Source organism: Egretta garzetta, unplaced genomic scaffold, assembly GCF_000687185.1.
Source record: "Egretta garzetta isolate BGI_Z169 unplaced genomic scaffold, ASM68718v1 scaffold370, whole genome shotgun sequence".
Classification (NCBI taxonomy): domain Eukaryota; kingdom Metazoa; phylum Chordata; class Aves; order Pelecaniformes; family Ardeidae; genus Egretta; species Egretta garzetta.
Window position 1 is genome coordinate 209797 of NW_009258292.1, and position 12499 is coordinate 222295.

The window sequence follows — 12499 nt, forward strand, 5'->3', positions numbered from 1 at the left end:
ATGTTGTGGTCTGCACCACAGCCCAGTTCCTTCTTCCTCTCATCACCCGAGAACTTGACCTTTGGGGTATTGCTCAAAGATACTCTGTTCCCCCACGATCATCTTTATTTGTTTAAGTTTGGTTTTTTTCTTCAAGGGACTGTTGGAAGTGAAGATAAAAAAATGAATCCTTGCTAGGCCCCCGAAGTTCAAATACAAGAGTAACAGAAGTGCTGCTGGCTGTCAATAGCCATGTTACACAGCAAAAGCATATTCATTTATTTATCTATTGAAATTATGTGACTTCTAGCACTTGCTCAGGTGCAGAGCCAACAACTGCATGTCACAGAGGTCTCAGGGAATTGATATAAGGGGTAACCAAAGACTGTTCTCAAAATTCTTGTGCCTGCAAGACATGAGGGAAACTCAGGTCAGCCACCATCCCTCTATTTGATAAAGCCAACAGACACCACAAATTTTCAGGCCCATAAGACGCAAACTTCACACAAAGCAAAAAAAGGATACAAAAGCTCCAATGATAAAAACTGGGCTGAATATGTGTTTCTGGAAAGTAAACAGGGCCAAACCCATATAAGAAAATATGAAGTTCTCTGCCAGGAAGTGCAATACCTCAAAGAGCTAGGGAGAAAACAGCCACATGTTAATGCACAAGCAATAAAGCTGCTTTACAAAACCAATAGTACACAGAATACTACAGCAATACAGTGTACAAAAGGTGAAAGACAGTCTTGCCTGCTTAGTGCGACTTCTTGATTCAACTGACAAATTATTGTATGTATAATGCGCCTGGGTAATTCCACAGAAGAGGACAGCCACCACACCTGTGAACAGAATCACATGTAAAAATCAGCCTGTTTACTGTGTAAGCTCAACACATTTATCCTATTAAATTTATAGATCATCCTTAACCTTGGGATTTTATGAACCTTATTATTAGCTGAGTTAGATTCCAGGTTGGAATTGGGTGGGGAGTGTTGGGTGTGTGAACCAAATCACTGCTTTTAAAAACCACACAGTGAGCTGCACCTTCGATGGCACTGCACAGATCATAGAAAAGCTTAAAGCACTAAAGCACCAACATCTTGTGTCTCCTCAGAAGGTTTCAATGATAAAGTGGAAAAAGGGCTGCTAAGACAGACAGGACTTCTGTCTTCGTATGCTTGAATCCCGACAACTCACCAGTAAATCCACAAGCTTCTGCAAGCAAGAAAGTGCTCCAGGACATCAAGAAGAAGAGAGCTGTTTCCAGCAGGGGGAAGCAGTGCAGCTTTGTAAACTTCGTCACGTTAAGCCATTTGTTAAGGGATCAACACATAAATCCTTTGGCTTCTCTGTATCCAGTATTCATGAAAAACACTTTTATGCACTAACAACCAACACTAGTTGGAAAACGAAACACTATGCGATGGAATTTACGTCCTTCAGCTCTAAGACACAAACTTCAGAATCAAGGTCTCCTCTTGCAAAAGTCAGGTTTGGGTATTTTCACTGCATATCCATGGCATAACTGTGGCTCCAGCTCTTTGAGGTAATATCTTACTCTATGCCACATTTCCCTGCAAAGTGCTAGCAGGGAAGGACTATATAGCTGGTCTGCATTATAGATTGTGTCTTGGTTTTTTGGGGGGGGGTTGTTTTGGGGTTGCTCCCTCCCACTTTAAATCAAGCATAAAATACATTCAGAAGCATTTCATTCACAGGGCTGTTCTTGACTACAGCAACCCTAAGATGAAGTAGGTTTATCAGAACTTTTCTGCTCAGATTTGTTGACAAGTCTTTTTCAGCAAGTGCGGCTACTTCTGTACTTTTGAGGCAAAACAGAAATCCTGCCTACAACAAAATATATTTCCTCTCCTTGTGTTGATGTGTTTTAGAGTAAAAGCCAACTCAGAGCAGCTCAGGGTTTTTTTTCCCATTGAAAGACAAGTTCATCTTCCAGAGGAGAGCAAAACTTGAGGTACATCAAACACACGCTGTATTAACAGCTCATACAGCTACTGGAGAAGTGGAACAGATCTCAGTAGTGTTAAATATAGCTCTTCACATACTACAAAAACGTTGTTCACATATTTATAGAATTTTGGGGTGGTTTTTTTTTTCCTTATCACTACTCTGGCAGCAGGTAAACACTGAACAGATCACTGTATCTGAAATGCAGACAGCTATGCACAACTTTATAGAAGACACAGAAAGAAACCATGTGCTAACAGGGGTGGGAGAGGGATCCCTGGTCTTTCTGAAAGCCGACAACTAGCACAATCTTCTCTGAAATCTAAGTGGGAGGATAGCAAGAGCACAGCAAGGACACTTGAAACAGCAAGGTGGTAGCACTCTCCCCTGCTCATATGAAGGCACTCAGTACCTCAATGGACACATCAAGGCTGCACCATCATTCACTATTGCTCTCCATGCGTAACACAGCTGCATCCTGGGCTCTTTTGCAGCACTACACTATCTAAAGCTAATGGCAGCACTGCTGCTTGGAGAGTCATGGCTTAATATGGGATAGGGATGTTAAAAGCAGTGAGCAGCACCACTTTTCACATGGAAATTCACAGGTCCTGGGTCGTCTGGGGCTCACAGCACTCTTGGCTGCCTTCTGCAAGCAGCAGTCAGGCAGCCCAGAAGACTCAGTGGAAACACAGTCTCCTGCGGGCCTTATCACAGAATATGGCATTCACAACAAGCCACAAGTGATTAACACCAGAGGCAAACAGCTGGCAGCGTTTCAGTGGGAGCCTGGTTGGGATGAAGCAGTCCTGAGGCTGGCCACCCGCTCCCCACCCACACCTACTTCTTGTTGGCATCTCTGCCCTTGGAGGAGGGCAAGGGCTCCGAAACACATACTCCAGCCACACCTTCAGCTGCAACCCTGCTTTGTCAGAAGGCTGCACTCTAAACAAAAGCCCAAACCATGATAAATATATATATATCTCCCTGACAGTTGCCATTACACCAAATATAAAACTCAGCATTTTTTTAAACAGCTGTTATTCTCCACACAGTCATTTCTCCTTATAAACCATCTCTCTAAAACTTTTGAAGATGTACTGTTACACTGAGCTAGATTATTTTTCTTCCCTCCTAAACAGACCCATTTTGTAACATCATGCTTCTGAAGCAGCAACATCCCCCAGAGTGACAGCTAGAACCTATCTTCCCACAGAGCACTTGGATAATTCCACTGCAAGTTTATCCCAGTGCCTCTCTCAAGAGGCATCCATGGATGCTTGGGAAACTGGATAGCCACAGTCACTCCACGGGAGAGGTTGAACCTTGCTCGACTGAAGTTAGGCAAGAGCCCTTGTCAGAACACATTCCTCATTTCCAGTCTTTCCTGGCAGTTTTGTGAATCAAACTCTTTGTTCCCCTTGCTGCTATCGTAAGTAGCCATACCAAAACATTTAATGAAACCTGAAACGAGAGCCTGTGCTCATTGTTCTGGAGGAAGAGGAGGGTGAGAGAAAAGTAAGGAAAAAATAATCTTATTTCAGATAAGAGACCAAACTGAAGTGTTAATTCAAAGTAAATTATTATTTCTGTTTTCTTAACTTAAACATTAAAGCCAAGACAACTTTCTTTATTCCTTAGGCATGGCCTTCTGCTTCACTACATTTCAACCAGGCAGATTCTGCAATTTAGAAAGAAAATACAAAGTAGTACAATACCTTAACTGTTATAAAAATAACCAGAAAGAGTGAGGCTAAGACAGCTTGCTGACAGCCAGAACAAGTCCATGTATATTATCTGCATCATATTTGGAAACTAAGTATTCTGTCTGTTTTCAAAGGACAATGCATGACTGCATGAAACCCCTCACTCTTAAGAGACGTACAGTTATAGGTATTCATGGCTGTGGGAATAACAGTCTATTAACTTCGTTCATGATGTAAGTTATGGGATTCTAATCAGCTACTAAGAGTAAAATGCAAATTTACAGTTTGCTTCTACAGTATTGCATGACATTAAGTATTTTTCCAAAAGAAAATAGTTAAAATTGCATAACTAAGCAACAATTTAGGGATTTTTTGTTTGGTTTGTTGTTTTCTTTAAAGAAGAAAAAAAACAAACCAAAACCCCCAAAAAAACAACCCACAGAGGCTGCTTTCTGAACAGCCTCCCTGCTCCCAGCCTCACGCACCCTCCTGAGCACAAACATTAGAAACAGCAAGAACCAATTGCTGCTTCAGAAGCATGATTTTACAAAATGGATCTGAATGCATGTCAGCTGTTATCCATAGCCAACCAGCAAGCCAAAAAACCACAGCAACAGTATTTGATCAGCTCAAGCTACGGCTGGCCGGTAGCCTAAAAGCCAGATGAAGAATCATGGTTCTGGGTCACATCAACTGCAGAACACTGGAACTGGAAGACTGAACATTAAAGCATCACAGCACATCTTCCCCTTATTCCTGACGGGTTACCACTATGCAGACCTATCCGACAAATCTGCATGGTGTGTATATAACAAGACATGGTTAAGACATTATTACTTAAGATGAAGAATCACAGGTTCGTGATTATTGTGTAAAATATCACATTCTACCCTTTTTAGATCAGTTTTCAGAAACCTAGGTAGATCAAAGCAATTTAGGATGTGTACAAATATACTAGCTAGTCTAAAAGCAAAGAATTTGATTTTTTTTTTTCCTGAAGAAGCATCACGATTTCTGGAACAGGTCAGACTTAAGGTTTACTACCTGAGCGTAAAACAAAACCCACACAGATCGCTCACTGAGCACCTCGGAGCTCTAATCAAATACTGGCAGTAAGCTTCAAGAGAGCAGGAGAGGTCATGCTAAGCACATCATGCTATGATGTTAACTGTGGTAGAGCTACAGTCTATCCAAGACAGATGACATCAGATTTCCAGCAGGAAGGTTAAATGCAGGACTCTCAGAAAGAACCCTATGGGGTCAGAAATAGCTGTTAATGATTCTGCTGACAACAGAATAAAACACCAGTTATGATATGAAATGTCTTTTAAGCCTAATAATAAAACAAATTATTTTTAATTTCCTAAAAAGAAACTGACTATCAGGACATGCCCATATAGGGCCTCCCCTTTACTTGCAGCACGCAGCAACATCAGTAAAACTTCTAGTGTGGCCACAGTTATATTGGAAAAGATTATTTCCGTGGGTACCTATATGCCTTTCTATAGACAAAGGTTACATGAATACTGATCACATCTTCACACTCGGATTAAAACAAGCTAACATCAACATTGCTATAGCTGGAAACAGGTGAGCCCTGTTAGTAACTGAATTTAGCACCTAGTCTGGAAGAGCTAAATGTGAAAAAGGATATCAGAGCTGTCACAACCCCCGTCACTGCTCCCATCATGAAAGAACCACTGAATATTCCCAGGAAAACACCAACAGACTTGAAAAATGCCGCTGCATCAAAAGCATGGGTATTTTCACCTGTTGGCTGGTAGGCAACTATAGATCTAGAAAGAGAGTAACACAATGAGAAGTTAGAAGTGGCATCAGAACAGTTTTATTCCGTAACAGCAACACCTGAGCAACAGAAGAGACAATCCCATACTGGAGGCAAGTTTGCCTTTCTGGTGTATGTATGCATGAGGGATCTTGGCAAATGTTTGCAATGTTTATTAATTCAGTTCAAGACAATCCATCTAAATTCAAAATAACATTTCTCAGAAAAAGCATTTATTTTAGACAAATACCAAAAGCGGTTAAGTAATTTCGGAGTAGAAATTCAGGTAGTTACTTACGAAGATAATACAATGGCAACAGCGTCATTCAACACGCTCTCCCCAAACAGAAGGGCATAGAGATCGACATCAGCGTGCAGCTCGTTAAATATTGCTAGCACAGTAACTACAGAAAGAAAAGAGAAAAACCACACTGGCTGACTTCAGGAACGACCACATGAGCTGATGGAGCAGGCTTTCCAGTTTGCCTAAAGCAACAAAACCCAGGAATTGAAGTACAGGATCAAAATTAAACTGGGAAACAGACTAGTCGTGTTTATCTATAGGCAAGCAATGCCACCATCAGTTTTAGGGCAGCTCCATTAGGAGGTGACTCTGTTGTTGTCCCATCTGCACAGTGTTTATAGGAAAGCCCCCACGATCAAGGGGCATGGGTCAGACAAAGCACTTCTACCAAAGCCGTGATATTTTTTGTAGAACGCGTTCCATATAAGATAATCAACAAAACATTGTGCAACTCTTGCTACTTCTAAAGGCTGTTGTTGGGTTGTTGACATAGCTTTATTATTTCAGCCATTGTAAAAGAGTGCTAATGATCCTAAGCGTTCCCCAAAGCATATACTATGCCACAGGAGTGTGCATTTGTGCAGAATTTGAAAAGGGCAAGAGTGCTAAATACTTATAGCCATACTTTCAAGAAACTTTAGTCTGAGATGAAAGATCACGATCTTGAAGACGTTCCCATATACGAGCTTCAAAAAAAATCACATGGTGATTTTTTGCGTAAATTGTGTGCAACCACCAGCTGTTCAGAGCTCAGCTCAATCACAGGAGCTACTTCCCATTTTCACACAAATCACCACTGAGCACCTCAAATAATCTGCTTTAAATGTCAAACTTCATACTTCACCACTCCCTACCCTAGCCCCTGACACACACCAGCTCTCCAGACTGACCGTCAAGCAGAGATACCTATGTGAGCCCGCTGGACTTCGAAGGATGACTAGATTATTTTGGCAAAAGTTCGAATCACTTTGCCAGACAAGCATTCTTCTGCTTAAACTTGTAAAACATGAAGCTCATTTGAAAGGAAAAAAATATTCCCGCACACACCTAAAGAGCCTAAAAGCCTCAAGTATTGCTCTTAAATTATCCAATGTCCCAAGCAACACAGCTAAAGAAGGGAGTCCTGCTATCCAGACAGTGTAATAATTTAACCTATTTGCAGTCAAACTTGATGCACACTAAAAAAACCACACACTGTGTAAAAAAAATATTTAACGTATTTGAACAGGAAAGTTACATTTTTCCCCAAACATACCATCATGTCATACCAGCCCAGCACCAAAATGACAGCTTTCACAGCTCAGAATTTGCATGCATTTTGGAGAAGAGGAACAGAGATAACACTATAACATAACTGAAAATAAAGTGCCGTTAATATCTTGGTGCTATGCAGGCAGCAATCCTAGCAATAGGATTATTTTGGAAGGTTATTAAAAAATGTTCAGCAAGCTACCTGGATCAGTGGCAGATATTATTGCTCCAAAGAGGAGGCAGTCTGTATAATAGAATTTATCAGAGAGCTGACCCACCAACTTCATTAGTTTCACAACCCCATACATGAGATTCCTGAAGAGAAAGAGGATAAAACAGTCCAGGTCAAACAAACATTTCAGACAGGCAAAGGAAAAGCACAAGCAATAATATTTCAGGCAGGCTTGGTTATGCTATAGTTCTGTGGGACACTGCCACAGTTCAGCACTAAGCTCTCAAAATTAATTTTCCTCTTTTCCCTATGAACCGAGTCAAGTGATATAGGATCCCAAATATATAATTTAAAACCAGGAAGCAAAGTGTGAAATCTTTTCTAACAACTAGTACGCAGAAGCTACAGGTTGCTTCCTTTCCCCACCATGGGGAACGTTTTCCTCAGCATTGCTTCTCCCAACACAGTACGTAAGCCAAAAGCTCTGCGCTAAGAATAGCCTTCAGAGTATTTCTCTAGTGAAATTCTTTGAGAGACAAACCAAGGTCACCTATGCAATTCAGGATTTCTGTATTTCAGCATATCCATACACAAGACACGGTAATATTAGCAGCATAAGAGATTGTATGCAAGTAAACCAACACTACCAGATATATTAAACTAAATGTGTGTGTATGTATACACATAAAGTTATATATATACACATATGCAGAGAGAGAAAGAGAGAGCATGCGCACGCATGTGGGCACTGAAAGGGACATCTCTAAAAGTTTGATAGCTAAAATCCTATTACAAGTAGTGTCCACAATTCAAGTTAAAGTCAACTCCAGCAAGAGTCTAACAAGGTTTTGCTTTTGAACTGGACCATTACATCAAAAAATCAATGACGCTTTTTAGTACTGTGGACTTGTCAAGTGATTAAAACTTGACAAGATCATTTCAAGGGACAGTACTGTTTAGAAGTGGAATAAATCTCAACAAAATTTATATTTGCATTTTGTCTGGAGGATACGCAAATAAAATCCTCAAACAAACAAATTGCAAAGTTAATGCCATCTAGAAGGCTCAACATGCACTTTATTAACTTAAACTTTAGTATAGAAATGAACGGATATCACAGAGTTCACTTACCCAATAATAAAACAAGAGACTGCTGTTCCTAAAAAAGCATAAGCCAAAATGGACCCCAAATTCCTGAAAAAGTGTCTCTGCATAGGAAAAAAGAGGTTTACATACTTATTTAAAACAAGTTATATCACATGTTCCAAACACACAGCGCACTACTACACTTGCATTAATACACAGAAACACCCCTGCATTTCAGAGAAATGCTTCCGTTATGTCAATGTAAATTCTGTCCAACTGCAATAACTAGAATAAACCAAATCTGAATCATGTATTAAATCCTACATGGACCTTATTGACAGGAAGCTTTCCACAGACATGTTTTCATAAGAGATGTAAGAGTTAGCTGCAAAAGTAAAAACCAGCACCAATTCATAGTATCGTCATGCAAGAGCAGAATCTGGGCCCTTCTGGCATTCAGGGTCTGGCACATCCCCACCAGATTCAAGTTTAGGTCCACTTCTCAGCATAATTTACTGCATTTTGGATGTTTGAGAAGGACCAAAACAATTCAGAGCAGGACATCTTTTAATTTAAATGAAATTGACCTTAACCTTTGGCAACGTTCAAAGGAAAACAAATCAGCAAGATTAAATAGTTTAATGTGTTTATAGTAAGAAGTACATGTATTTTCTCTTAAAACAATGACCTAACCATCTACAGAGGACATAAGATTTTTCTTACTGCCATAAAAAAAAAAACCAAAACAATGCTTGAAATGGAGACTGCACTCCATTTCATGAACAAATCAGCAGTCTCACATTAAAAAAAAGAAAAAACTCTATTTGCCTCAGAAAATTATTACACTTACTTTCTTCAGGCTATAACCAGCATGAAAAATAATAGGAGGCAACAGAATGTTGAAAAAAACTTCTGGGTCAAATGTTACCTAAAAAATAAAATATGAAACTTCAATTAGGAACAGACATACACAAGTTGTTAGCTCTTTTTCCTCTTTCATTTTCTGATGACAACGACTATTTTTGGTTGTTGAAATTGCAAGCAACTGGCTGAGTGGACCCTCCACGATACTAGCCAGCTCTATACATATGCAGCAGCAAAAAGCAGCAGCTCTTCATGGTAAACAGCATCTAGAAATATAGACATTACATCCATCACCAATGATAGTCTTGCAGCAGTCCCAAACATAGTCCCCTTTCTAAATTAAAAAATTCTAATAGAAATGATGCTGGAGAAGATATCTCTCATTGTGGTAAATAATATTCATATCTTTGCAGATGAGATGCTATTTAAGCTCTTTTGGGTTTTTGGTTTGGTTTGGGCTTTTTTTTGTTGGGTTTTTTTGGGGGTTTTTTTTGGGGAGTCTAGCCCTTGCACAGCTGTTGTAAGCCAATCATGTCAGATACAAGACTGGTCTTCAGGAATTGGGATCATCCATCACTTCCATGTATTTCAGTGGAAGCTCCATATATCCATGGAAGACTACACTAGAGTAAGGAACAAAAAACAACATTTAAAATCCAAACAGAAGACCTGTGGACATGCGAGACTAACTAGGCTCTCTTCGCCCCCGCCTAAGCACAGGTTAGAAGACAAACACAAGTGTGCGCTCCCAGAATAGGATTAATTTCAGCTAACTTTATGTAGCTATAGCAGGCAGGTACACATAAACAGCCACCTAGGCTCTCTTCATAGTCAGCAGAAAGAAATATTTTTACGTTACAAGCTTAAAGTCTCAACGCTATACTTCAAAGTCTAGCTTTAATACACACAAAGGGTGGTTAATTCCTGACACTGAATAGAATAAGAAGGCAAATAGCAGAGCTGAGTATCAGCTAATAGATTAATTCCGCTTCCAATACCAGACTGCCTCATTTGGTGGATTATAGGGACATAAGCAGTAAATATTTCCTGACAATAAACAGATTAAAAAAACCCTAGGGAAAAAAACCACTATGAAACAATCACTTTTCACTAAGAAAAGATAATTTTCCTTATACTGTATTATACAAGGCAGCATCAGGCTTTTTTTGTTCAGCTGGTCTTCATGAATTCTACAGACATTAGAAACATACATTAAGTCTTCAAGCAGCAATGAAGGGCTTTGGGAAAGCACCACATACATGCAACAGAGCACAGTTTCACCAGCAGCGATATAATACAGAAGGTGCTTTTGAATTATGCATTGAAATGCTGTTACTATCAGGAATACAGACACTTGATACTACCCAACACTGAAATGGGATTGTGTGGGGAGGAGGGAGGGAAGCACAGATAGAGGAGAAACACCCAGCCAAGCATGAGAAATGGTCTACCCTCACCTTTCGCAACATGTCATTTTGCTCCACGTTGTGGATCTTCCCAGGGCTTATTTCCCCTTTGAGCGTGTACTCAAAGAACTTCCCGCTGACGTTGACCAGCAGGGTTGTAAACGGCCTGTCCTCCTGCGAGCAGCTGAACGGCTTGTCATGGCCACTGCTAGAGGGAGTCCCGTATCTCAAGATCACCCCAACTATGAGTCCTGGAAGAGAGTTAAAAATCCATGAGGCTGATTTGCTACTCCTGTACTTAACTTCCCAGTTTCAAATAACATGCAAGGTATAACGCATGAGCCTCACAAGCATACGTGCTCCAGAAACATTTTGCAGTGAATTGTTACTATCAGTTTCCTGCAGAGGAAGAGAGGCCCTGAGCACATCAAAACCACCGATGAATTTGTAAAAGCCTTATATATCTGCCTGAAGTGACAAACAGAATATTCCATTTCATGTCTTGTCTTGCTCACCCTCATTCACACCTCTAACAGGTAAACCCCAAGTTGCACAAGAAGCTAAACACTGGACACATCAAATACATTTCACCTGCCTAAGGACAGAACTGAGTAGATACACCACTGCCGAAAAATAAAGACCACTGAAAACATGTGACCATAACTGAGCAGAAACAGTGATGTTTGCCATAAGGGTTTATGGCTGCACCACAGATGCAGCTTTTTTGCCTGGCAATTCTAAGCAAGCAAACAATGCTTGTTGCACAATCCCTTGTGTACTCTGCAACTAAAATTCGGATAACATGCTCAAAGAAGCCAGCTACGTGTCTTTTGCAAGCGTTTGCCACATTTCACAAAACCAAAAATAAAGTAAGGTAAAAAATAAGCAATTGTAAGAGACTGGAGATTCAGGAATATAAGAAGAATTACTCAGCCAGCCTCGATAAAATCCAACCAGAAGACACGATCAACACGGGATGCATCAAACACAGGACAAAAAATAATTTGTAACCTAACAGAAGGACCATGCCAGGAGGCTGGAGAAGCACAAGGCTTTAACTGAGCACCGTTCCTTTTACAATGTACTAAGAAAAGAACAAGACTCCAGTTCTGCAGAGAGAATGTAGAATAGTCAAAGCGGTTTCGGTCTGGTAAGTAAATAAATTGATACCCACTTACTAAAGGCTCCCCTGTCACCTTAGAACGATCTGCGATTTAATCCTCGTTCCAGACAACTGCAAGATGAAGATGGATGTTTGATCCTTTTGTTGACAAGTCAGTAGTCAATGCTGGTTTTGCTCCCTGTGACCCTCACTCTGCATCCATAGATCTGTTTCCCCAGATGGTAAATGAAGTTGACAGGTAATAACCAGAGAATAAGCGAGGCATAACAAAGGAAAAAAAGCCTACACCACAAAAAAACCCAGACTTATGTTTATGGCTTAGTGTAAAGAGTAAGCAAACTGTACCCCAAAAAAGCCAACCAAAAGAACATATCACATTCTCTTCAAGTTCAGAGTGGAAAAATAGTTTTAATGCAAGAGAAGGTAGTAGCTGTGACACTAGTGGGCAGCTTGCCTCTGGCCCTCTTTCTCTATGACCAAGAGAACATAATGGGACAAGTTCATTAAAAAAATAACTGGAAGATTAAGATGTTTTTTCTTTAGAAAAGAGAAGTACTTACTCAAAGGGAACACAGGGGAAGAAACCCCCTCAGCAAGATAAATCTACTTGCTGAAATTTCAAATGCTGACAATTTAAATACAGAGGTTTATTCAAGCATGTTTCTAACAACCCCGGAGTATTTTACAGCTACGCATGACGGATGCAGCAGAAATGCAGCTCTGCGCAAAGTGACAGGTTAGGGCCACTCACCTCCAAGCCACTTGCTCTACCAGTTATGGTTAGAGACATCTTCACCAACCCAGCCAGGCAAACAGCCAAAGCTTTCTGCTGCTCTCACCCCCCTCGCACC

At 40.4% G+C, this 12499-nt stretch overlaps 1 protein-coding gene across 1 annotated transcript in view; it reads right to left on the reverse strand.

Annotated features, from left to right (window-relative positions):
* The window catches only part of SLC9A7 (solute carrier family 9 member A7), a 40926-nt gene extending 28582 nt beyond the window's left edge, over positions 1 to 12344 (reverse strand). Inside the window, exons 1-10 of the mRNA XM_035893045.1 lie at positions 12341 to 12344; positions 10577 to 10776; positions 9106 to 9183; positions 8301 to 8377; positions 7200 to 7312; positions 5741 to 5846; positions 5311 to 5452; positions 1180 to 1285; positions 733 to 821; positions 505 to 618 (exon numbers count right to left, since the gene is read on the reverse strand). Of these exons, the coding sequence (XP_035748938.1) occupies positions 505 to 618; positions 733 to 821; positions 1180 to 1285; positions 5311 to 5452; positions 5741 to 5846; positions 7200 to 7312; positions 8301 to 8377; positions 9106 to 9183; positions 10577 to 10776; positions 12341 to 12344 (1029 nt within the window). The remainder of the gene's footprint in view (positions 1 to 504; positions 619 to 732; positions 822 to 1179; positions 1286 to 5310; positions 5453 to 5740; positions 5847 to 7199; positions 7313 to 8300; positions 8378 to 9105; positions 9184 to 10576; positions 10777 to 12340) is intronic.
* Positions 12345 to 12499: the final 155 nt, after the last annotated feature.